Genomic DNA, 27,879 nt, shown 5'->3' with positions numbered 1-27,879 from the left:
AGAGAGAGAGAGAGAGACCTTGTGTGTGTGTGGTCTACACAAGAGAATTAGCTCTGGTAGCTAACTCCATGTGTGTTTGTGGGGGAGGAGTTGACCACATGGTAAGGCCTATGGCCTAGTAAAAGAAAGAAGCTAGTGTGGGATGCTAACTGAGGTGTGGTTGTGAGGCCAGGTGAGGCCTGTGACCACGTGTTTGTGTAGGCCTAGATTAACCTCATGTGGCTAAGCTAAGACAAAGGAATGCTAGCTAAGGTGTGTTTGTGAGAGGCCACGTGTTTGTGTAGGCCTAGATTAGCCTTGTGTTTAGCTAAGGCAGAGGAAAGCTAGCTAAGGAGGGTGTGTCACCACGTGGGGTTTGAGAACAAAGGATTTAGCTCTGGTTGCTAGCTAAAGATGCGTTTGTGTGTGTGGGGGAGGACCGCCACGTGTTAGAGACAAAAGATTAGCTCTGTGTAGCTAACTCCATGTGGTGGAGGCCTTGTGATCCCTTGAGACAATACAATTAGCCCTGGAGGCTAATGGAACAAAATAATTAGCCGTGTGTTTAGCGAAGGTGTTTGTGAGGCCTGGTGAGCTAGCTTTGGTTGCTAATTAGACAAAGAATTAGCCGTATATGGCTAGCTAAGGCCCAAGGATCCTACCTCGTGGAGTTAAGACAAAAGGTGTTAATAGGGAATTAAGAGAAGCATGCAAAGCCTATCTATTAAACAATTGAGAGATTAAAAAAAAAATCAATTCAACACGCTGCGTGTCTATAGTGTAACAATTAAACATGAGTTTAAATTCACACTACTTCAATAAAAGCTAATTCCTAAGACTAGGTTTTGCCCAAGTGCCAAGTCTTACTCAGTATCTTGCCTCTAGCAAGATTATGAAGAGATGTTCCGAGACTTTGGAGTTTCGCCGTTGTGGAGGTCTCCGTGAATCGATTCCGTGGAGCAGAGAACTTCTTGATCCGACGCGTGGTCGCTCGTGATGAAAAGAAAGTCTCTGATTAAACAATGTGCACAGCTTTTGAGTTAAAAAGGATCCAGTCGCTTCTTAACTTTAAAATAACTGCCTGGTTGCAGTGTTGTATGTACTTATAAGGAACAAATGAAAAACCGGTTGTAAACTCAAGCTGAGTTTGAAATCGCACGATCTTAGAGTCTACCGTGGCCAAAGGTAAACAAAGAAAAGCGCGAAACTCTGATTCTTGCAAGAAAGAAAAGACGTCTTTTTGGGTTTGCTCGCGGAGCGAGCAATTCCTCCCTGTGTCCGTGTTGAAATCATGGCGCCAAAAGAGGAGCTAGGAGTTTCCGGGTGGTTTATGCTTTCATGGAGGATGTGACATGGATGATCCCGTCAACGCGGAAGTTGGCTGATGGGAAATGTAGTTTCTAAAAAGACGGGCTGTATTGTACCTACAGTGGTGTGAGAGCCGAGTCCGCCATGTTTGTCCACGCCGACTTGTTTTGATTAAAAGTAGGTCAAACACACCCCACGGTGGTCATGTGATGTTGCTCGCTTACTTTGGCAATCTCCAGAATTGTAAAATGCGGGATGCCTTTTATCTCGGCAAAACATTTACGCATCAGATACATGGTGTGTGCAGCGGCGCAACATCTCCAAACTCCAACAGCAATGGAACATTTTTGCCCAGAATTCAACTTTGTAGTCAGAACCTTTAAATCACTTCAATAAGTGTGATGGTTGAGCGAAGCTAATTTATCCACAGTGCATTATGGGTAACACATGACTGTAGGAACACTGGATGGAACACAGCATGATGTTTTGTTCAAATCAACACACTTCTTTTGGGTGGAGCCTTAAAATGGCCGACTGTCCAGTAAGAATGCGAGATGTGTGTGTTTTAGAGTTTAGGATGTAGTCTTAGAAAAGGCAGATGTTGTAGAGGGAAGAATTTTCTGCGTTTCAGACGGCGTCTTAAAACGTCAGACGTTCTAATAGGAACACTAAATGTGTTTGAAAAGAACCCCACTTGATTTGAATTCAATTATAAAACTCTTTTATTATTTCAATCTCGTCACACCTTTCCACTCTGATTGTCATGGAAATAAAACTTAGTTTAGAAACAAAACAATACAAACAATGAAGAAACAATGAGTAGGTGACATTGTCGTCACCACTAGGCATGTGCCGATATCGGGGACACTATATCGTGAAATATCACCACTCCCTGTGGGCTCGATACGGGGGGAGGCTGCCTAAGTAGGCAGCATGTTCAGGCTGTGTCCTAATCAAAAGTCAGCACAACAATAGCAATCTTTTCAGGGTTCTCAGTTTCGATAGAACAGAATGAGAAGAGAGTCCTGCGAAAATATCATGCACCATGATAAAAAGTTCTCTCGATATCGGCACATGTCTAGTCACCACACTCCAGTGTTTCATTTTAGGGTTCGTATTTCAGCAAGTGCACACTTTATGCAGTGAACATCATGTCAGGTTTCTTTCATAGTGCAAGTATTAAACCAATTAAGCTTCAAGAGATTTTATTGATGACATCACTTCCTGTTGGAGTAGGTATGCAGCTACAGTAAGACACACCAGGACAGATCTGGCAGACTGATATAAGTATTAAAAAAAAAAAGGAAATACAAACATCATGATGATGATAATGTCTTGAAATTCACTTGTATCACCCCTCTACACACTCGCGCGCACAAACTAAAGGACATCACCACTGCTTATTTTCTGCTATTGCTGAAATCACGGCCCCTTCATAAACAAACGGAGAGCACAGATCATCACGGACGCCATTTGCAACAGAAAATCATATAGCTATAGACTGAAATAATCGTACGTGAATGCAAAATGTAATTTTATAATTTGTAATTCCACTGATGACCTTAAAGCTCAGGATGCTAGCGAATCGTAATTCACACACCGACTTCGCAAGTTTTCCACTCAGCTAGTCACAAGGCGTGTCTGGGACAGTGAGGGCGGAGCTTAAGTGAAGTTTGAGCTGCCATTCACAAATCGATCACATAATATCGTTTAGTGCTTCCTGTGCTCAACTTACTTATCCTAAAACATTGGTTTTTGAGCGCACGATGTCCGTTTTAACGTGTTAGGTTTAGCTCTAGCTCGTTTTCTCGTGTGGCTGAAGCTGGCTAAACATCAGCTACCTGTTACAGTATACTTAAATTTGACATTTTATGCTAAATGTGAAGTCGACAGGACTTAAATTCAGGATTTGACAAAACCCGCTTGGCCCCACCCCTTCAATTGGTGCAACAGTTTGAGTTAAATGGTTGGTTGGTGCATAAATGGTGATTCATTATCACATCATCAACGGTGCTGGGTTCAAACAGCAAAAATGTACGATCTTGGCATTACATTCAGGTACGATTACTTAAAAGAACATCAGGCTACGGTCATGCGAGCAAGTGACGAGTCGTTCACTGTGGTCATTCAGTGACCATTACCAGTGTTGATTGTAGGCATGGTTCAGATGAGAAAAGGGAGTAATTATATATCATTTAAAGTTAACTAATTAAATACAAATTAAATAGCGCACTAACCAGTGTAAAAAACTGATTGTCTGATTTACGTACTATGTCCTAGGCTTCATGTTTTACCACGTCATACCTCATTTGCATAGAATTGAGAGAACCTAAAAGAAAAATGGTCACCTGTGACTTTGTTGCTTACTAGTGCGCGCGTGTGGTGACATTGGTGATGATCCGCGAACGATTCCTGGTACTCTCTTGAATTTAGACAGCTGATTCGTTCCTCTGCAGTGGACAGGTTGAGTTTTGCTCAGTAGCCTAATTCTCACTTTCATCACGATTAGAGTTTGCTGAAGATAACAGTCACAGCATTAAAGACAAAAAAAAAAAATCCCACTCACCCAGAAGCACATAGATAAAAGGATTTGATTAGGGATGTGCCGATAATCACTGATGATACGATTCGTTGTGATATTTGTTGTGCAGTCTGCAGTTTTATCACAGATGCTTTGCGTAGGGCAGAGAGAGAGAGAGAGAGAGAGAGAGAGAGAAAGCGTGTCCCATTTGAAAGGCAGTACAGGGACAGATGTCTTCCAACATGGCAGACAGTCGTCCTTTATTAACAGAACAATATCATGATAATATTGAGCCTTGATAAAATTACTGCGATATTAAACATTAAGTATCGGCACATACCTAATATTTACTCTGTGTATACATGTGTGTATATATGCTTTCACATTAGCATCGAGGTGAAAATAGAGCTAAAAATAGATTTTATTTCATATTTAATCAGAAAATTCTAGAAGGTCTACAAAACTACAAACAAAGCAACACTCTTTATTAAAAATAACTACGCTATTCTGATTACATTCAGTGTTCAGGGTTGTGATTCAGGGTGCCATTGGGCTGTCGCCATGGTCACCGGGTGCGACCGTGGTAAAGGGGATCAGTACCGGGTTCGGTACTCATGGTGCCATCTATTGAAATCATTGTAGAAGAGAACAATGCTGCCAGATGCCATGCCAGTAATGATACATCTACAGAGAGAGAGAAATTTAAGATTATGATTACATTTAATGTGATGTTTAAATACTATTAATATAATTTAATTTGGTGATTAATAAGGTTTTGATTGATATTGACCAATATTTATGGATATTTGGGGTGTGTGTGTGTGTGTATATACATGTGTGTACCTTTGGTCGTTGGTCATGGCCATGGAGCGAATGGCAGCATCGCAGCCTGGATAAGTGAAGAGCTGTTTGAGATCATGGAGCTGCCATACAGTGAGAACCCCCCGCTCTCCTCCGCACAGCAGGTACTGACCATCCTTACTCAATAACATAGCCTACACACACACACACGGAGAGACAGAACGAGAGGGAAGTTAAAAATGATAGAATTTTGATAATCATTTGATTAATTGTTTGATAATCATATGATGCAGTATTTGGATTAGAAATGAGTCACGGCAAAGCAGGAAATGGTTTAAGAAGTGGTTTTAGTGGATCGGTGACACTAACCACTAACACTATCAAACACTGACCACCAAAGCAATGGAAACGACACATGAAAATGGATCACACTCCACCTGTTACACCATATGACTGCACAGCTCAGACAGCGACACAACCACACCCTGCAATCTGTATGTATGTGCATGTGAAAACAAACACTCAATGTGGGACACTCATATAGGACTACTAGGAAATAAGTGTGATCATTTTGTAATAAGGACAGCGTAGGGTGGTCTGTGAGACTGCTTCCTGTTTCCGTAACATGACTGGCCTCGCATTACATGCAGTCAGAGACGCACACGAACAAAACCGATTATACCAGCTTCATCATCGTCACTGAACTCATCCTTGTTCCTGAATGTAAATGAGCACGTATGAGAACTTCCTCACATCAAGCCAGAGTCATGGACTGGATGACGACACTTACGTCAATTTTCCTTTGGCAGAGCAGCCCACCAGCGCGGGACATTCGAACAATGGTAAATAAATGCAGGCAGGCTGAAAATTTAATCAGTCCATCTCAGTCCAATGTTAGACAGCTGTGAGACAGATAGACCTATATACAGTGCAAAAGTACTGGAACAGCAAGGACAATTATTTTGCTATGCACTGAATACATTTGGGTTTGAGATCAAAAGATAAATATGAGACGATGGATCAGAATTTCAGCTTTTATTGCCTGATATTTACACTGAGATGTGTTAAACAGGGCGGCACGGTGGTGTAGTGGTTAGCACTGTCGCCTTACAGCAAGAAGGTCCGGGTTCGAGCCCCGTGGCCGGCGAGGGCCTTTCTGTACGGAGTTTGCATGTTCTCCCCGTGTCCGCGTGGGTTTCCTCCGGGTGCTCCGGTTTCCCCCACAGTCCAAAGACATGCAGGTTAGGTTAACTGGTGACTCTAAATTGAGCGTAGGTGTGAATGTGAGTGTGAATGGTTGTCTGTGTCTATGTGTCAGCCCTGTGATGACCTGGCGACTTGTCCAGGGTGTACCCCGCCTTTCGCCCGTAGTCAGCTGGGATAGGCTCCAGCTTGCCTGCGATCCTGTAGAACAGGATAAAGCGGCTAGAGATAATGAGATGAGATGTGTTAAACAACTCAGAACATGGCACCTTTGGAGGCAGGCAGACCGACCAAACTCGGGGTGAGCAAAAGTATTGGAACAGAATCTTAATCGAGAGTAAATAACACTTAATATTTGGTTGCATATCCCATGATGAAGTTCCTCCCAATTAGATTGGATGCGTTTCTCTGTAAATTGACAGACAGAATGTTTCTACACACTTGTGAACCTGTTCCATTAGCAGCCATGCAAGCCCAAGCCATGACACTACCTCCACCGTGCTTGACCCTTTCTTTCTCCATATTTTGGTCGAGGTTCATCTTGGCTCCAGAACTTTTATGACTCATCTCTGTATTTCTTTGAGATTTTCAGGCTGGCCTTTCCATTCTTACTGCTGACAAGTGGTTTGCATCTTGTAGCATGGCCTCTTTATTTAAGCTCTCCAAGTCTTCTTTGAATGGTGGATTGTGATACAGTCACCCCTGGAGGTTATTGATTGAGGTCACTGACTGTTGTTTTTGGGTTTTTATTTTTCTTCACAGCTCTCACAATGTTTCTGTTTGACGTCTGGTTGACCGCTGGTTTCCTTCATTTTCAGGACATTCCAAATTGTTTTATTGGCTATGCCCAATGCTTGTGCAATGGCTAAGGCTGACCATCCCTCTGACATCCTTCAGCTTCAAAATGTCTTGCTTTTCTCCCCAAGATATCTCTCGTCGTCTTGTTGGTTTATCCTTTTTAACAACAAATGCATTCTTGACAAGAGCTGACATTTAGAGCGATTAATTGTTTAAATAATCAATCTGACATGGCACACCTGAACAACAAGAAACACCTGTCAATCACATTATCCAATATTTTTAATCACTCAAAAAATGGGTGGGTTCAAACAAAAGGTGCTGTCTTTTGTTAAACACATCTAGATATAAATATTGGGAATTATTATACATTCAGGACACTTTTTCGATGGAATAAAAACGTGTTCTATTTCCGTCTAGCCGAATTCATTCATTTGGTTTGATAGCATACAATATTGTTAGCATATCACTTATCCTATGTTTATTATGTCACTCTACCCAATGGAGAATGAGCGTTGAATATGGTTTACAATATCGCATGGTTGTCAAGACAACATGACGTCACACGCCGGAGATGTAAAACTTGCGCTTGCGAGCAACTGTGACAATTTGTAAACAAACATGGCCAGGTTTGCTTCGTTAAACACGGAAGATTTTGAAAGAATTTTGAAAGAGAAAGACGTGTTGAACACCCAAAAGGAATACGTATTATAATAATAATAATAATAGTCTGCGATGATCTGGCGACTTGTCCAGGGTGTACCCAGCCTCTCGCCCATAGTCAGCTGGGATAGGCTCCAGCTTGCCTGCGACCCTGCACAGGATAAGGGGTTACAGATAATGGATGGATGTAACGGATAATGGATGGATGTAACGGATAATGGATGGATGTACGGTAATATATTCCATTCAGCTAGAATGATCCTGAACTTGTCTTCAACTCATTCAATATCATGCTAGCTGAATGGAATATATCTAATATACCACTCAATGCCAGCCAATATTATTTAAATACAAGCTGAAATTCTGATCCATTGTGTCTCATTCATCTTTTGATCGCAAACCCAAATGTCTTCAGTGTACAGCAAAATAAACGATTTGGACTTGCCATTACAATACTTTTGTAGGAGAGTGGAAATAGACGGTAGGCAGACTGCAAACCTATTAGATAAATAGAAAGACAGACAAATAGATGGAGGTGCACAGGCAGGTCGCAAACATTAGATAGCTGAAATGACAGACAAATAGATGAGCAGACAGGGAGACAGACAGATGTGTATAGAGATTTATAGATAGGCAAACACGCAGGCATACTGGACGGACGTACTGTATGTATGTCCAGACACAGTCAGTCAGTTGTAGCCTCCATAATGAAGTACAGAATTAATGAAGCCTCAATTTGATCCCTGACACATTGCCAGTGTGTGTTTTTGTGTTTGGTGTGTCAGAACAGAGACGTAGCTACTGTCCTTCCCCGTGTATGACGTGTCACTGCTGTACGTCGGCCATGTGTTTGGCGTTGTTGTGTCTGATTCTGCTGATCGTCATTGGGATGCTGAGCGTGATTAACGGATATCTCGGGAGCAGCTGTCTGAATCAGAGCGCAGAGCTAGAGCTGAGGTACACACATCTACAGCTTCACAGTGAGTCCATGTACTAATCCCAGAGTGCACTATGAGTGATGTGATGTCTGGCTTCTCTTTTCTCTCAGCAACTTTATTTTGTATACAGTTTAATGTTGGGCTATTATCGGAAACATTTTTGCATACAATAACTCCGTTTCCATGGTTACAGACATGCTTAATAGACTCATGTTTGAGCGTTAAAAAAATCCAGTGTTGCGTTTTCTTGTGTTGCAGATTCTTCGCTAAAAGACAATGGCACTGGATGTGTGTGAGTGAAGAAATCTCAGCTGATGCAAACGACACTATTCGCTGATTTCACCAGTGTGCACAGAACTGTATTCTAATAATATTTATTAATCATTTTATCATTTTTTTTTAAAAACTCACAACCTGATGTTCAGTCGAACAGCCAAAAGTAAAATGCAAACAAGTTTCCCCATCAGTCACAACATGTTTGATGTAAAAAAATTTGCATATGCACATCTGCATATTATTCAGACAGACATCCTGACACTGTGTGACACTTGTCTATATTTATCTATGAAAATTCTGTGTACAAAAGGACAAATCTTGAAGCTGATCACATGGGAGGCATGACCTAACGTTTAAAGACCGGGTTGTATGAGAATGTAGTAATGATTTTATTTATTTGTTTGTTAATCTACTGACTTAACATGGATTTATTCTGCGAAGTATTATCATTACTGAGCCAAACGATGCTCTTAAACTGGTAGCTGTAAGCTTTGCTTTCGTTTTAGCTCGAGTGCAAAAATAAACAAGAGTGCTCTGAGAGCACAATATCCCCTGCTGGCAACTATACCATAACTCTGGTAAAATGCGACTAAATTGGACGAAATTGCAACGTACGTATTACCGACATATAACAAAGAATCCTGCTAAGTTTTGTGAAAGTCCTCCAAAAATTATGAGAGGAGTTGATTTCAGAATGTGAGCACCCTTCCTGGGACGGACGGACTGACGGACATCGCCACGGCATAATCCACCTTCAGGTCTTTCTGCCGGCGGGGGATAATAAAACCATCTTATTCGTAAAGGAAACTTATTTTATATTTAATTGCAATAATTCTGTACTTCAACATGTTCAGATAACCACCTTTTTTCACTTTTTATTTCCTAATAACAATCACCTGTTTCTTTAGCATTCGGAACACTGCAATGTGATGTATTTAATATCAAATGTGATGAGTCAGTAAAGGTCTCAGTTTGCTTATTTACTATTTGCTTGTAGTAGGAGTTTTTTTTCCCTCCAATTCCTCTCCACCACAAAACCACACCCACAAACAAAACAAAAACAAACAAACAAACAAAATATATATATATGTATAATCATGACCTTTAACTCAAATGGCATTTCCTCCATCTAAAAAGGCAGAAAACTCCCCAAAAATGGTGCACACCTGCTACATGACCCGGTTACTTGTGTGTGCACGCATGTTTCGCCCCATTTGGGACAGAGCCCATAAAATCGCTGATGTTACTGCAAGACCAGTATCATTTATTTATTAATCAGTTAAAATTTTCCTATTATAAGTGCTGCAAGGTATTATTTATGATTTGGGATGGAACCCTAAAATGATCAATGCTTTCGTCAGAAAGCTAGTCAAACATCGTCGAGGTTTGGATGGAGTCTTAAAGTGGTCGATGTTCACCAAGTTCACTACATCGATGCAAATTCTAGCATTTGGGACAGAGCCTTCAGGGGGAAAACTTTAGCAAGAATGTGAAAGAGTCTACACTAACATTTAGGACAAAACCACAAAATGGTCTATGTTCTATTAAGTACACGACCAACTCCAGAATTTGGGACAGAGCCTGTGACTAGGTGCCCTTTTTACTGAGTGGATCAGTGGTGTGATGGATGTGCTACGTTCGCTAACGCCCCCTGTGGACCGTCTGAGCGTCTGTCAGATCCACTTTAGCGCAACTCTCCTGATGGCGCTCTGGCGTCGGAGTCCAGCAGCGCCAGGACCAGAGAGAGACAGATTTATACCCTTCATCTGCTCTTCCTCTGCTCGTGTGGGTTGTGTTACACTGTAAAGAGTCCCTCAGGAAACATCGATAATATACTACCGCAAAGACGCAGGAGCCTTTTTATTCACTGTGGAGGCACTGCAGAACATTACTCACGTCAGGAAATCAGCAACAGGGCTACTGCTCTATGCTGCACTCCTTCTGGTAATATACATAATATTTAAATTATTGTAATTAGGTGAATTGTGGTCACTCAAAAAGGGGAGCTGAGGGTACAGCAGAGCGCCGTACTGTTTATTATTTTAATTAAATTAAATTGACTCAAACTGTGATCCAGGTGCATGGAATATCCAGATTCCTACCAGTAGTGACTCATGGGCTTGTTCCTGGTGATCTAACCAGCACATTCATCAACCATCTGTCCATTCACCTGATCATCCATCCATCCATCCATCCATCCATCCCTTGTTGTGCTAAGAATGACAGCATGGTGTCTTATCACTGGTGATTTTTCCATCCATCAATCCACACATCTTTTTATGCAACCATCAGTCTGTTCATCCATTGGAGATTTTTACATCCATCCACAGCATAGTCTATTCATCTATCTCTCCATTTATCCATCCTTCCTTTTGTCCATCTGCCCACCCATCCGTTGTGAAAGGTTTGTCGCTGTGCTAAGAATGACAGCATGGCGTATTATCACTGGTGATTTTTCTGTCCATCGATCCACACATCTTTTTTTATGCAACTATCCATCTGTTCATCCATTGGTTTACCCATCCGTCACTGAATCTTTGGCATTGTGTATGTTATCAGTGGTGATTTATCCATCCATCCATCCATCCATCCATCCATCTTTCCATTCATCTGTTCATCCATCCATCATTGCGCTAAGAATGACAGCATGGTGTCTTATCACTGGTGATTTTTCCATCCATCAAGCCACACATCTTTTTATGCAACCATCCATCTGTCCATCCACTGGTTTACCCATCCATCCATCACTGAATCTTTGTCATTGTGTACGTCATCAGTGGTGATTTTTTTGTCCATCTATCCATCCTTCCTTTTGACCATCCAGCCTTTGTCATTGTGCTAAGAATGACAGCAGGGTATGTTATCACTGGAGATTTTTACATCCATCTCCTTGTCCACCCATCCTTCTGTTGTTAAACTGTTACTGTGCTAAAACCACGGACGTTTCCATCAAACACACTAATCCATCCATATCTTCATCAATACACCCATCAAACTGCTATCAGCATGCACTCTACTACAAACGCACAAGTGGTTCAGAAAATGTTCAGGTGAACTTCTTATGTTGTTTGGATTGGCTTTGTTCGCTCTGTGACATTTTGTCCATTTTATCCATTCATCCTTCCATCCATGTGTCCATCCACTGACTCCATCTCCCCATTCATCAGTTTATTTATCATTGTGCGAAGAATGGCAGCATGGCACGTAACCTCTCGATACGTTTGCATAATTTCATCTGGTGCATCCATCCTCCATCCATCCACCCTTCCTCCAGTCGTTTACTCGTTCTCTTTTATATTGATAGAACTGCCTACTAACCCTTGATTTATCCATGTAACTAAATGTCCTCCTCATATTCTAGACATTATTTACTTTAGATTTCTTCCTGTGCTAGAAACATTAGCATGCTCATGTTAACATGCAGTGATCACTGAAAATGATTTTATAAATAACTTCTGGGAAAAATGTGTGTGAGGGACGTTTTTTTTTCTTTTCCTCGGACCACTCTTAAAATGTTCGCTGTCTTTCCCTGTACAGTCGGTATAAATCACGCGTCCCTTTCAGGAACGATCCAACATGGCCGCCACAACTCACATCTCAGACCCACGGTGAGTGTGTAAGACTAAACAGAGCCGTCGCCCCAGAGACAGCAAACAGAGCGCAGGCCGTTTTTCATCCCTCTTTCCCTCTCTAATCTGTCTCTTCTGGGCCAAAGTCTGTCTGGAGAGGGCAAGGCCAGCGATTTATAGAGACATTAATGCAATCAATTACATATGGCTGCATGTTTCAGGAAGAAGGAATCTGCTAAAAGGGTTACACTCAAAAAGTGACACACACATTTTCCAGTACACACACACGTATCTAAAAACAGCTCTATCTACAATTACTATTTCTTCTGGTTTACACACGGCATTAATCAAACATGCTGCGTTCATTTGCATGTCTCAGTAGCGTGAATATTTTGGGTCGACTAAATTATTTACTTCTGATATTTTTTTCAGTAATTTCTAAAATAACAGAAGGAAAAAAGTAACTAAACCTTTGCTAACGTCAAAAACAACAGCCTCCAGTTACTATTATAAAAAGGAGATTATGCTAATCGCATCCTAGAAGCTTACAATGTTAATTAAGTCATGTTTAGCTCTATTAGCATGCTTAGCTGGGATGGCTGGTAATCATCACTTAACACTTAGCCAGGTTTAATGTACTTTGCAAATTTAACAGTTATTCATGGATAGCTTTTTAGCACCTTGGCATATTTAGCAAGATTAGCTCGACTGATTGTCAGATTAACTGTTGCATGCTAGCTTTTTTTTTTTTTTAAGTCGTCTCTAAACATTAAACAAAATTTTTTTAAAAACAACAAATTATTCATAATCTATTTCTTAAGTATATTAACGAACATTTTTTTTTTTAACTCTCCACCTAAAAATGTTAACCTTCCTAATAAATAATAGAAAATGATTAGACTAGATGGCTAGCATTATGAAAAGGAGATTATACTATTTTTAGCTAAACAGCACACAATCTATCTTTAGTTTATGTTAGCTGTTGCTAATATTTTACTTCAGTATTTTTTTAGTCTCAGGTGATTATTTGTTCATCAGGTTAGCATACATCTGTCAGGCGGCACGGTGGTGTAGTGGTTAGCGCTGTCGCCTCACAGCAAGAAGGTCCGGGTTCGAGCCCCGTGGCCGGCGAGGGCCTTTCTGTGCGGAGTTTGCATGTTCTCCCCGTGTCCGCGTGGGTTTCCTCCGGGTGCTCCGGTTTCCCCCACAGTCCAAAGACATGCAGGTTAGGTTAACTGGTGACTCTAAATTGACCGTAGGTGTGAATGTGAGTGTGAATGGTTGTCTGTGTCTATGTGTCAGCCCTGTGATGACCTGGCGACTTGTCCAGGGTGTACCCCGCCTTTCGCCCGTAGTCAGCTGGGATAGGCTCCAGCTTGCCTGCGGCCCTGTAGAACAGGATAAAGCGGCTAGAGATAACGAGATGAGATACATCTGTCTGTTTGGGTGTTAGCAATTAATATGAGAAAGATTATATTTTCAGTAAAGTTAGTGTGTTAACTTAAGCTGGCTGATTAGCCTGGTTATGCTAGCTAGGTTTAATAACATTAGCTGGTAGTCAGGTCAGTGGTTATCAGGTTAGACGACAGTTTAGCGAGATTAGCATGTGTAGTTGAGGCGCTTCATTAAGGCAGGAAGATTTTTTTTTTTCCTCCACACATCAGCCTAAATGAAAACAAATAGCAGCAGAACGCTAATGGAGGAAGCTAATCAGGATCTGGCAATGGTGCTGCTCTTTCTAATGGGAAACAGGTGTGGGGAGAGAGACAGAGAGAGAAAGAGAGAGAGAGAGAGAGAGAGAGAGTGTGTGTGTGTGCTCTGTGGATTTTCCCAGGCCTGCAGGAAAGGGAAAGTGATGGAGAAAGAAGGAGCTGGTGGATTTCTGGGAGCGCTGCCCGTTAGTGACTAATGTGACCTCTCACACGCTACGACTGCTTTTAGATATTCTAACACACACACACACACACACACACACACACTCTCTCTCTCTCTCTCTCTCTCTCTCTTTATCCCTTCAGGCCGTTCTCAAAATCTCTAGTCTCTCTGTCATGTTGTAACACTGCAGATCAAAGGCCAGCCCTCTCAGAGCAGGAGAGATGGAGTGATGGAGGGACTGAGGGAGGAGGAGGGCAGACGGAACGAGGGAGGAGGGCAGACGGAGTCCAGAGCGTACACCGTGCTTTAATCATGCTTCATTCCAAAATCAGAACAAAAGGAAAGCGAGTGGAACCTGATTTCCCAAGCGCCCTCAATAATGAGCGCACTCCTAAACACAGGAACAGATTTTCCTTCCTTCCTTCTTTATTTATTTATTAACACACACATACACACACCCCTCCACTGACATCTCCACCGTTCACTCACTTCCTGAAAAACTCACATAATTTAAACATTAAATCTGTTTTTACACATCTGTAGTATCGATTGCTGAACCACACACACACAGTACAGGTGATCTGCTAGACATCAGAACAGACTGAACACATCCATAACGTTTATCACCTTTCGTTCCTGTCCCAAAATCGTGTCCTTAAACACACAGACTCAACATCTACATGTGCACTTTATCACAACATCCACTGTTTTTAATGCACTTGAAGAAAACACTGTTTATTCCTGTTAGTGTTACTGAGATCACCTGGTTAAGCACGCTAATTCGGCTACATCTGTTAATCTGAATACATTTGATGTTTATCACAAAAAGATATCTGACTGAACAGCTATTGTGACTAAACCTCGGTAATCTTCATAAAAAAAACTAATCTGACTAAACATGCTAACCGTAATAAAAAGCTAACCTCATAAACCTGTTTACCCGACTGAATATCTTATCGGATTATACAGCTAATCCACTAATCTCAATAAAAATAACACGACTAAACCTGTGAATGTGACTAAATGTGCTAACCTTAATAAAACGCTAACCTCATTAAACCTGCTAACCTGAAATAGCTAATCTAACAGTACAGCTAACCTGATAATTTTAATAATAATACTTTAAAAAAAACTGACTAAACCTGCTAACCTTAACAAACAGCTAGCCTAACTAAACTCCCCTGAATGTGACTAAACTAGCTAATCTGACTAAACCTCCTAACCTCACTAAACCCGTTTACTGGACTAAATATTTTAGCTGATTATACAGCTAACCTGCTAATTTTAATAATAATAATAATAAAATGGATTGAACCTGCTAATCTGTCTAAACACACTAATCTGACATCTAATCTGAGTAAAACTGTTAGCTAAACTGCTAAAATGGGTGAAAAATGACGAATCATGCTAGCCTAGTGAGACAGCTCCACATTTGAGTTTGAATGGAAGAATATTTAATAATTTGAGTTATTTTAATATTGGTACAATGGTTTAAATGGGATTTGTGCTGAAACATGACACATTCGCTACTCGGGAGCTTAAATTCATGTGAACGCTGTTGCTAGGCAACTGGAGACATGGAAGATGACCGTAGCTAGCTAACGGCTGAGCCGAGTGTTTTAGCTCGCTAGCACGTAACTGTTCACTGTTTTATATGGACTAGTAAAATATATACATGGATCACTGTGTGTCTCTGTGTGTGTGTGTGTGTGTGTGTGAGTTCATCTCACCCTGATGTTATCCTCGATGTGTGTGTCGCACAGCAGTTTGCCGTTGATGCTGTACACACACACGTGTCCAGAGCTGTAGTAGATGACACAGTGTCCCTCTGCACTCGCCTTCATCAGTGTCGGCCTCTCACTGCTCTCAAACACACGTAGCAGCTCTCCACTGACCGAGTGTAACAGACACGGGCCGTCTACACACACACACACACACACACAGTCTCAACTTCAGGCCATGATCCAAATTTGATGAGGATGTGTCAATGTGTGTGTGTTCTACCTTTGGAGCCACTGATGACTACTCCGAGCTCCGCGCACACACTTGCGCAGGTCACTTCACAGTCGTGGCCTGTCAGAATTGCTCGAGGAGTCACAAATTCTGCCCCCCCCCCCCACACACACAGAGGGATAAGTTAGGATAAGCTAAATAGCATCTTTGTTTAGTGACCATAAGCAACTTATATTCTGTGCTAGCATGTAGTTCAGCGAGAGATCAGATCAGACAGCTAACATACGTTAACAAACTTAGCGAGTATATGCTAGCTGGGTGTGTATATTACATGCTAGCACAAAATGTTTCAGCTAGTGTATGTTAGCTGTATTTATTGTATATTAGCTACATTTCTAACCAGCATCTAGCTTAGTCGGTTGTATTATGTATGATTATAGATATAAAAGGTATAATATAATATCTGTACTTTTCACCACAGTAAAGCAGTTTGGGGGATGGAGGAGGGAAGAAAGAATGAAATATTGTTGTGTAATAACAGCATTTCACCCAACCAACACCACACACCACCACATTTCCAGCATGCAGTTTCATCACTGGGCACTAGATGTCAGTGTGGTCTGCAGAATACAGCTAACATACACTTCAGTCTGAACACTGGGGTATGTAGATAAGCAGTGGCGGCTGTGTCTCAAATGCACGTGTGAAAGGATGAATTCTGATAAGAACACTTCATGTTAGAACAGACAATGCTAAAACTCTGGACTACTGTAGACTACTAGGGCATTAAGTTGCAAGGACAAATGAAAGGTTAGCGTCTGGTTTAGAGGTGTTTCTCAATGTGCCACCTGGTGTACATTTACCTGCAGTGTATTATGGGTACCACACACACACACACACACAGAGAACAAAACACAAATACTCCGATATGACATAATGCAAAGGGCAGAAAAAGGAGAGCTTTTAACGTTCCACTAATATCGTTGCTTGTGTACCCCTTTGCATGTGTGCGTGTGTGAGTATGAACACACGCCTGTTTCGTTAACTAAATCATAATTAGCCATAAATCCTGTTCCATCTGTAAATGCAAACCAAATCAAGATCAGCAGTGTGTGTGTGTGAGTGTGCGTGAGTGTGAGAGAGAGAGAAACATAGTGAATGAATATAGTGTGTAGGCTTTAGATCAGCACACTGTGTGTGTGTGAGTGCGTGTGTGTGAGAGAGAGAGAGAAACATAGTGCATGAATATAGTGTGTAGGCGTGATCAGCACAGTGTGTGTGTGTGTGTGTGTGTGTGTGTGAGAGAGAGAGAGAGAACATAGTGAATGAAGTGTGCAGGCTTTAGATCAGCACACTGTGTGTGTGTGTGTGTGTGTGTGTGTGTGTGTGTGTGTGACCAGACTGTGATATATTTTACTTTATTTGAGTACAGTGTCTCCTGCCACGCACACGCATGCGCGCGCACACACACAGAGCTGGGTGATCTGTCTGGCCAGACGAGAATGTGTTACTTTTAAGGATAACCTGTAAATCATACAAGTAAGTCTGTCATGTAAGTGTGTGTATGCGTGTGCGGGTGTGAGAGAGAGAGAGAGAGAGTTGCTCCAATTACAGAGTTTTACTGCAGATTTTAATGCAATGTTGGGACAATTGACCTCTCCTAGCTTCAACCCCAGGGTACAGAAAAACACACACACACACACACACACACACACACACACACACACACACACACACACACAGGAGTGTGGTGTAGCCTATGCTGATAAGAATTTTACATGATGGTTGAGCATAAATTAAAATGTACTATGAATGTACAGTAACAAAACTGTAATGAGATTGTGTCGAGTGTGTAGTTATAATGAGTGCGTGTTAGGACTGTGACGAGTGTGTAGTTATAATGAGTGCGTGTTAGGATTGTGACGAGTGTGTAGTTATAATGAGTGCGTGTTAGGATTGTGACGAGTGTGTAGTTATAATGAGTGTGTGTTAGGACTGTGACGAGTGTGTAGTTATAATGAGTGTGTGTTAGGACTGTGTCGAGTGTGTAGTTATAATGAGTGTGTGTTAGGACTGTGTCGAGTGTGTAGTTATAATGAGTGCGTGTTAGGACTGTGTCGAGTGTGTAGTTATAATGAGTGCGTGTTAGGATTGTGACGAGTGTGTAGTTATAATGAGTGCGTGTTAGGACTGTGACGAGTGTGTAGTTATAATGAGTGTGTGTTAGGACTGTGACGAGTGTGTAGTTATAATGAGTGCGTGTTAGGATTGTGACGAGTGTGTAGTTATAATGAGTGCGTTAGGATTGTGACGAGTGTGTAGTTATAATGAGTGCGTGTTAGGACTGTGACGAGTGTGTAGTTATAATGAGTGCGTGTTGGGATTGTGACGAGTGTGTAGTTATAATGAGTGCGTGTTAGGATTGTGTCGAGTGTGTAGTTATAATGAGTGTGTGTGTTAGGACTGTGACGAGTGTGTAGTTATAATGAGTGCGTGTTAGGATTGTGATGAGTGTGTAGTTATAATGAGTGCGTGTTAGGATTGTGATGAGTGTGTAGTTATAATGAGTGTGTGTGTTAGGACTGTGACGAGTGTGTAGTTATAATGAGTGTGTGTGTTAGGACTGTGGCGAGTGTGTAGTTATAATGAGTGTGTGTTAGGATTGTGATGAGTGTGTAGTTATAATGAGTGCGTGTTAGGACTGTGACGAGTGTGTAGTTATAATGAGTGTGTGTGTTAGGACTGTGACGAGTGTGTAGTTATAATGAGTGTGTGTGTTAGGACTGTGACGAGTGTGTAGTTATAATGAGTGTGTGTGTTAGGACTGTGACGAGTGTGTCGTTATAATGAGTGTGTTAGGATTGTGACGAGTGTGTAGTTATAATGAGTGCGTGTTAGGACTGTGACGAGTGTGTAGTTATAATGAGTGCGTGTTGGGATTGTGACGAGTGTGTAGTTATAATGAGTGTGTTAGGACTGTGACGAGTGTGTAGTTATAATGAGTGTGTGTTAGGATTGTGACGAGTGTGTAGTTATAATGAGTGTGTGTTAGGACTGTGACGAGTGTGTAGTTATAATGAGTGCGTGTTAGGATTGTGACGAGTGTGTAGTTATAATGAGTGTGTGTTAGGACTGTGACGAGTGTGTAGTTATAATGAGTGCGTGTTAGGATTGTGACGAGTGTGTAGTTATAATGAGTGTGTTAGGATTGTGACGTGTGTGTAGTTATAATGAGTGCGTGTTAGGATTGTGACGAGTGTGTAGTTATAATGAGTGCGTGTTAGGATTGTGACGAGTGTGTAGTTATAATGAGTGTGTGTTAGGACTGTGACGAGTGTGTAGTTATAATGAGTGCGTGTTAGGATTGTGATGAGTGTGTAGTTATAATGAGTGCGTGTTAGGACTGTGACGAGTGTGTAGTTATAATGAGTGCGTGTTAGGACTGTGACGAGTGTGTAGTTATAATGAGTGCGTGTTAGGATTGTGACGAGTGTGTAGTTATAATGAGTGCGTGTTAGGACTGTGACGAGTGTGTAGTTATAATGAGTGTGTGTTAGGATTGTGACGAGTGTGTCGTTATAATGAGTGTGTGTTAGGATTGTGACGAGTGTGTAGTTATAATGAGTGCGTGTTAGGATTGTGACGAGTGTGTAGTTATAATGAGTGTGTTAGGATTGTGACGAGTGTGTAGTTATAATGAGTGTGTGTTAGGACTGTGACGAGTGTGTAGTTATAATGAGTGCGTGTTAGGACTGTGACGAGTGTGTAGTTATAATGAGTGCGTGTTAGGACTGTGACGAGTGTGTAGTTATAATGAGTGCGTGTTAGGATTGTGACGAGTGTGTAGTTATAATGAGTGTGTGTTAGGATTGTGACGAGTGTGTAGTTATAATGAGTGCGTGTTAGGATTGTGACGAGTGTGTAGTTATAATGAGTGTGTGTTAGGATTGTGACGAGTGTGTCGTTATAATGAGTGTGTGTTAGGATTGTGACGAGTGTGTAGTTATAATGAGTGCGTGTTAGGATTGTGACGAGTGTGTAGTTATAATGAGTGTGTTAGGATTGTGACGAGTGTGTAGTTATAATGAGTGTGTGTTAGGACTGTGACGAGTGTGTAGTTATAATGAGTGCGTGTTAGGACTGTGACGAGTGTGTAGTTATAATGAGTGCGTGTTAGGACTGTGACGAGTGTGTAGTTATAATGAGTGCGTGTTAGGACTGTGACGAGTGTGTAGTTATAATGAGTGCGTGTTAGGATTGTGACGAGTGTGTAGTTATAATGAGTGCGTGTTAGGACTGTGACGAGTGTGTAGTTGTAATGAGTGTGTGTTAGGATTGTGACGAGTGTGTAGTTATAATGACTGCGTGTTAGGATTGTGATGAGTGTGTAGTTACAATTAGTGTGAGGTCGGATTGTGATGAGTGCGAGGTCGGATTGTGATGAGTGCGAGGTCGGATTGTGATGAGTGTGTAGTTATAATGAGTGCGTGTTAGGATTATGATGAGTGTGTAGTTATAATGAGTGCGTGTTAGGATTATGATGAGTGTGTAGTTATAATGAGTGCGTGTTAGGATTATGATGAGTGTGTAGTTACAATTAGTGTGAGGTCGGATTGTGATGAGTGCGAGGTCGGATTGTGATGAGTGCGAGGTCGGATTGTGATGAGTGTGTAGTTATAATGAGTGCGTGTTAGGATTATGATGAGTGTGTAGTTATAATAAGTGTTAGGTCGGATTGTGATGAGTGTGTAGTTATAATGAGTGCGTGTTAGGATTATGATGAATGTGTAGTTACAATTAGTGTGAGGTCGGATTGTGATGAGTGCGAGGTCGGATTGTGATAAGTGCGAGGTCGGATTGTGATGAGTGCGAGGTCGGATTGTGATGAGTGTGAGGTCGGATTGTGATGAGTGCGAGGTCGGATTGTGATGAGTGTGAGGTCGGATTGTGATGAGTGTGTACCACTATGTGCATCTCCAATGCAGCAGTGTTTCCCGCTCCAGTACCACAGCAGCAGTGTGGCGTCTCTCGAGCCACTCAGCACGTAGCAATCGCCTCCGATATACGACTCGGACCGGAACACACATGTCACCACGTCACGGTGACCGAACACAATCTGCACCAGCTTCCCTATACACACACACACACACACACACACACACACACACACACACGATATCCAATACATTTTTCATTCTAATAATTAAAATCTTGTTGCTCAGAAACTTAATAAATTGGATACCAAAAATAACCTAAACACCACCACCATACAACTCGCCAAAACATCTGATTGGTCAGTTGCTGTAAATCCTGTGATGACATCATCAGCTGGCAGCTGGAATTCAAATTTCCTAAAATTCCCTTAGTGCGTGCTCAGCACGGAAAACAGAGGAGGAAGACAACACTGATTACATTGAGCTGAGCTCTTCGAACACACACACACACACACACACACACACACACACACACACACACACACACACACACACACACACACACACAGAGCAGTTTACACACTCCAGCTGTGTTTAAATGCCCCCTGATTCACACTACACTCTAAATATTTAGCTTTGGAGCAGCTACTTATTATTCCATCCCTCTCTCTATCTCTCCAGTCCTGCTCCTTCCTCTCCATTCATCATTTCTCCATTCTTCCAGTCCAACTGTTCTCACCATCTACTCCTATGTCCATCCTCCTTTCACTTCCCTCTCTTATCTTACCATCCCTCTCTTCCATCCTCTCGCTCTCTTCTTAGTTTCTCTACACTATTTTCTGCACTTTAATGTGAGAAACCTGTTGTTTAATTCTGCAACCTTTCTCACATGTGTGACTTCTGACCCCCGTGTGTGTGTTTGGTTGGATGGCGTTGCTGTGGTTACCTGTGTCGGTGTTGTAGATACGGAAGCTCTTGTCCCAGAATCCGGCGATGAAGAGGAAGCGATTATCGGCTGAGACGAGGAAACAGTGTGAGTTCACCTCCACACTCTGATCCAGTAAATCACACACCTGTCTGCGGTGCATCAGGTTACTCACTGCGCGCCCACGCACACACACACACACAAATATCATTAGAATTTAAATAGTGTGTTTGTGTAAAATCATGTTAGGTTACTCTTGTTTGTTTTAGCATCACTACACCGGCTGTGTTTCATTTACATCCCTCCTCAGAATGTCTGGCTGTGTTCCAATTGAGTTTTAATATCCCGTCCCTCGTGAGAAAAGAGGGAGCATAATTTTACATTTTTTTAATAACTCTGTTTTGGTTGTGTTCCAATATTTATCCCTCTCTGTATGGCTGTGTTTCAAATCAAGTGTCCCTTTTCTGTACACTCCACTCAGGAAACTCAGTGTGTCTGACGGACTCGTTTGCATAAATTCTCTTGTCTCATCCTCTGCTTTGTCTTCAGTTCTCTGTATTTTTCTCCCATCTGTCCATCCACTCATCCCTCGTTCCTCCTTTGTCAGGCCATATTGTGTCGACACACACAATCTCACGCCCTCAATCAGGCATCATTACACCATTCATACTCATTCACACTGACAGAGCAGGAGGCAAGAGAGGTGTGTGTGTGTGTGTGTGTGTGTGTGTGTGTGTGTGTGTGTGTGTGTGTGTGTGAGAGATATATGCAGGCAAAACTACAGCTCATTGCTTTCCAATTTGCATGTAAATGCTGAGCGATGGACAAACGTGTGACAAACTGCTCTCATCCCCTCCACAGGCCACACCCACTCTCATCGATACAGCCAATCACATACAAGCACACACACATGTACAACTGAAACACACCTATCACAGGGTCAATCTCCACCGGCAGCTGGTACTGCTGCTCCGTGTTTGAAGAGCTCTGGTGACCTGAGAGACAGACAGACAGACAAACAGAAACATAATTTTTAGATTGATGTTTAACTCAGACACGTGTAATGAAAGAAAATGAAAAAAAAGTGAACAGCTGGTAAGTGGTGGAAACAGGAAATGGACAGGAAATCCGCTCTGTGAACAGGAAGTGACTAGAACTGTAATTCTAAGGTAGCCAGAGGAACAGGAAGTGACAAGGATCTTGGCTCTTGGAACAGGAAAAAAACCCAGGAAGTCAGTTCTAGGAACAAGCAGTGACAAGGATGTCTATGTTGTTCATCGAGGAACAGGAAACGGACAAGAAAATCAGCCACAGGAACAAGAAGTGTGAGTGGTGTAAAAAGGAAGTGGACAGGGAGGAAACAGTAGGAACAAGAAGTGGACAAAAGACAAAGAGATGATATTTAGAAACAGGAAGTGACAAAATGGGAACGGTCTCATAAGGAGATGTACAGGAAGAGGATAGGGTGTAAACATTACGAACAGGAAGTCAAGGTACCCGTGGGGTCTTAAAAACTTGAAAAAGTCTTAAATTTACTATTAGAAAATTAAGGCCTTGAAAAAGTATTGGATTTCGTTTGCAGGTCTTAAATTTTGTGCATCAAGTATTATTTTCCCCCTCTCTTATTTTCAGTCCCACAAACGAACAGTATTCCGTTTCTCGTGGTTAATGTGTTCCGCCCAATCAGAAGTCACGATCAGGGATGAGAATTTTCCGCCAATCGGCAGATTTCCGACTTTTTCAGACCAAAATGATCGTTTTTGAGATCGATGTAAATCGATCGGGGGGGGGGGAGATGATTAACGATCTGTGGTCACCTTATAACGCAGACATCCCAAGTCTCCCGGAACTTCCGGGAGTCTCCTGCATATTGATAGAAGCGAGCAAGAGCGTGCGCGCGCAACATTAAGGTCTGCATCACGCATCTTAGAATGTGCGCGCGCGAGGGAGACTGTGTGCAGTGTTGCCAGATACTGCTGACGTTTTCCATCCCAAAATATGTTCAAAACCCGCCAAAATGCACTTAAAACCGCCCAATGTGGCAACACTGCCTGTGTGCCTGTTCATGTAGCACATGCCAGACAAAGAGCATCCTGATTGGGTTACTCAGCAAAATAAGCCAATCAGCTTTCAGTGTGGGCGGGCTTTTATCCCTTTGCCCAGGACCGGAGTTTTCAGTTGAGTCAGTGCAGCCTACAGGATCGGCATGGCAGAGAGAGAGCGCGCGCCCCAAAAAACCAAAGTACAAAACCCACTTCACCTCAGATTACACAAAAGAATCTCCCTGTCTAATAAGGGTCAACAATAATGACAGTTTCGCGCGATGTACTGTTTGCAGCAGTGAGTTCAGCATTGCCCATGATGGCTTAAATGATTGTAAAGGTCATGTTGAGGTGAGGAGTGTCATTTCATGTGCATTATATTTGGGTCTACAACAGGCTGGCATGAAAAGACCAAACTTATTGAAGATTTCCGTAAAGTAACAGTGTATGAATATACATCATATATATCAAATACACGTCATATATAAGTGTGTATCTTTTATAAATGAGGTTAGCTTATCTAATGTAGCATGTTGGGGAGAATCATAGTATCATATCTATATTTCTGATAAAATTTTAGGTATGATACCGTGTATAACTCTCCTACTTATTGCTCATTTCATAGGGGGACGGGGGGGAATTGCTGGCGTGTGCTGCGCGGGAGCGTCTGCCCAAATTTTTTAGGCCGAGATGAACTTAGTTTTTGATTTTAAAAAAATTTCCAATATGTAATGCCCATTGTACATGCCTGTTCTTTAATTCAAAATCACCATCTTGATCTTCAGATTGACCATATGGTATATGCATTACATTACACAGCATCCTGTCCAGATAAAACCGAGTTAGTACACACAACAGTTGAAAGGGAAGTGATGAGTGATGTTGAATGTTGCCTGCTTAATATGCAAGACCTCCTGCTACCATGATAACATCAGAAGAAAGCTTAAGAGAATTATATGATAGAACTTTTTTCTGGTTTGCACTTCATTTTAAAGGATTAGAGTATTCAAAGACATGAATAGCAAAAATGCAGAAATGTAATACTGTAGAGCTCGTTTATATTAAAAGGTGCATTGATTTTTTGAAATCATCAAATGTGAATTGATTAAAAACAAGTCTCTTGTACCATATTAATCATTTTCACCTGGTAGTCCACCAAGAAGGGGAATTTATTTCCAAATAAACTGCAACTTTTTGCTTATAAAATTAATGGTTTTGGGGTAAAAAAAAAAAAAAGGCAAAAATCATTAGCCTCCGGAACCCCTGGGCCCCGCCCCCCTGGGCCATGGGCCCCGTCCCGGTTTTTTTCAGACTTTTTAAATATTTTTCCATTCTCGTCCCTGGCTGTAGCAATATTGTTGTAATAAAACCGCACAGGGGTGCACCCCCAGATGTGTGCATGCTTGCGTACACTCTTTGCACCATTATTGTTATGTTGTGTTATGTTGAGAGATTGCAGCTGATATTTGTTGAGCTTATTGTTCATTAAAGTTATTTATAAGCTTGATTTGATTGATTTATTTTCTGATATTTCATTCATATACATGCCAGGAAAGGTCCGACGTTGGTCTTAAATTTCATTTACAGTGGTCTTAAAAATGTCAAAATCCTGGGGGTACCCTGGAAGTATCTCAAAGGTGAGGTATGGGGATGGAAAGTGGACAGGAAGTGACTACTAGAAACAGAAAGTGACCAGGAAGTAAGTAATAGGGTTTGGAAATATCATCCATGTGTGTGTATCAGAGACTCTATTTCCCATGATGCCATGCTCACCAGTGAGGCCATGCCACTTGTTGATGGAGAAGATGCGATTGGCCGTGACGGTAACGATGGCGGGGTTCGACAGAGCGGCCTGAGTGTGAGCTGACACGGACACCACTGGAGAGTTTGAGGGAAACTTCAGCACCATGATCACATCCTGCTGCATCTGCTCCGTAAACATCAGTGGGGTCTGCAGATTGAGACAGGCAGAGAGAGTGAGACAGGTGGAGAGAGTGAGACAGACAGAAAGAGAGAGAGAGAGAGAGAGAGAGAGAGAGAGAACAAGACACAAAGAGAGAGAGAGAGAGACGGAGAGAAAGAACGATAGAGAAGGAGAGAGGGAGAATGACAGAGAGAAAGAGAGAAAGAGTGAGTGAGACAACAAGACAGAGAGAGACAGAAAGATAGAGAGTGATAATGAGAGAAAGCCAGAGAGGGAAAAGAGAGCGAGCAAGAGAGAGACTGACAAAATGGCTCTTAAGGACAATTAGAACAATTCCTGTATCACATCTATGGTGAAAGGAAGAAACACACACACACAGCTGTTTGACTGCAGTATGTCACCCGACCATCAAGTGCACTTCCTTGGCAGGGAGTGTTCTGTGTCTGCAGAAGAAGCAGACGCGTGTGTGCGTGTGTGTATAAAACTCACCACCTGCATGGCAGAGCTCCGTGGTGGATGAGGTTCAATCAGCAGCTGAGACGGAGTCTGACCAAAACTCCGGATCTGAGCCTCTACAGCCTGAGAATCAGACAGAGCGAGAGAGACAGACAGACAGAGAGTGAGACAGGTGATCACTGAGAGCTAGTCACATTCTTGTTTGTACAATTTCTGTGCACGTGTGTAATCCCTGTTACTTATATCTTTAAAAAATGACCAAAGAGCATTAGAAAGTTTCTGGAAGTATGAATAAACATCTTCATGTCCTCCTTTCATGCTAAAGTGCGAGATGGCTAGTTAGCAGCTAACAAGCTAGCTCGTATGTGTCACATGTATCTATCTTGTCATCTTCAGTGTGATTATTTAACTTCAAAAGTCCAGTATAAAAATCTGAGTTTCGTTAGTTAGCGAGTGTCATATGGAAATATTTCTCAGTACAACATCGTCACCCTCTAATAATCTGCAGACTGAACTGTGATTGGTCCAGTGTTGTGGAGATGAATGTTGTGACATCACTAACAGCTTTTAGTACAACACTCAGTTTTAGAGAGAGAGAGAGAGAGAGAGAGAGAGAGAGAGAGAGAGAAACAGTGACAAGGAAAGACAGAGAAAACCGTAAAAGACAGAAAGAGAGGAGACAGACAGCAAAATAGGCAGAGGAACACAGGGTGTAGACAGATAGGGCAAAGTAAAGGGGGACAGACAGACAGGGAGAGGTAGAAAGGTGGGGAGACAGACAGACAGGGAGAGGAAAAAGGGTGGTGTGAGACAGACAGATGAGGAGAGGTAGAGGAGGAGAGGGACAGACAGTTAGGGAGAGGTACAGGAGGAGGACAGAGAGAGAGACAGACAGATAAGGAGAGGGAGAAGGGGAGAGAGAGAGAGACAGGGAAAGGTGGAGACAGACATAAGTATCATTGAAAAGAGAAAGACAGACAGACAGATATGGAGAGGTGAAGAGGGAGGGAGACAGGCAGACAGACAGATAAGGAGAGGTAGAAAGGGGGAGATGGACAGAGAGAGAGAGAGAGATGTTTATCAGAAACAAAAGCACATTCATATGAAAAATGACACAGATGTGTATAGAAACTGAAAATCTCTCTGTCACTCGGCTCCAGCCGTAATACAGGGTCTCTCTCTCTCTCCCTATTCTTCCTACACTCCAGTCTAAGCTAGCCTACACTAATCTGCCAGTGATCTCATCACACATACTGACACAACACAGAACACACACACACACACACGGTTCCCACAGTCTGAGCGCTCACAGATGAGTGATCAAACACGAATCTGACATTCTGCCTCAAGTGAACCTTGTTACTTTACATCACTAGAGTTAGGGTTAGTTACTGGTGTTTGGGCTGTCAGTGGTCAAGAGGAGAAGAGCGGAGAGGAGAGAAAGAGGAGAGGAAGAAGAGGAGAAGAGCGAAAGAGGAAGAGGAGAGGAAGAAGAGGAGAAGAGCGGAGAGGAGAGGAAGAAGAGGAGAAGAGCGGAGAGGAGAGGAAGAGGAGAAGAGCGGAGAGGAGAGAAAGAGGAGAGGAAGAAGAGGAGAAGAGCGGAGAGGAGAGAAAGAGAAGAGCGGAGAGGAGCGAGAGAGGAAGAGGAGAGGAAGAAGAGGAGAAGAGCGGAGAGGAGAGGAAGAAGAGGAGAAGAGCGGAGAGGAGAGAAAGA

The 27,879-nt window shown here is 42.2% G+C and overlaps 1 protein-coding gene across 1 annotated transcript in view; it reads right to left on the bottom strand.

Moving 5' to 3' along the window:
- Positions 1-1,985: 1,985 nt before the first annotated feature.
- lrba (LPS-responsive vesicle trafficking, beach and anchor containing) overlaps positions 1,986-27,879 on the bottom strand; it is a 373,382-nt gene continuing 347,488 nt past the window's right edge. Inside the window, exons 49-57 of the mRNA XM_060917126.1 lie at positions 26,199-26,288; positions 25,559-25,736; positions 22,673-22,738; positions 21,765-21,917; positions 20,847-21,014; positions 15,936-16,034; positions 15,662-15,849; positions 4,652-4,803; positions 1,986-4,492 (exon numbers count right to left, since the gene is read on the bottom strand). Coding sequence (XP_060773109.1) covers positions 4,402-4,492; positions 4,652-4,803; positions 15,662-15,849; positions 15,936-16,034; positions 20,847-21,014; positions 21,765-21,917; positions 22,673-22,738; positions 25,559-25,736; positions 26,199-26,288 — 1,185 coding nt within the window. The 3' untranslated portion in view covers positions 1,986-4,401. The remainder of the gene's footprint in view (positions 4,493-4,651; positions 4,804-15,661; positions 15,850-15,935; positions 16,035-20,846; positions 21,015-21,764; positions 21,918-22,672; positions 22,739-25,558; positions 25,737-26,198; positions 26,289-27,879) is intronic.

The sequence above is a fragment of the Neoarius graeffei genome, chromosome 3 (genome assembly GCF_027579695.1).
Source record: "Neoarius graeffei isolate fNeoGra1 chromosome 3, fNeoGra1.pri, whole genome shotgun sequence".
Classification (NCBI taxonomy): Eukaryota; Metazoa; Chordata; class Actinopteri; order Siluriformes; family Ariidae; genus Neoarius; species Neoarius graeffei.
Note: the sequence above shows the minus strand (reverse complement) of the source record. Positions and strands in the feature narration are given on the sequence as shown.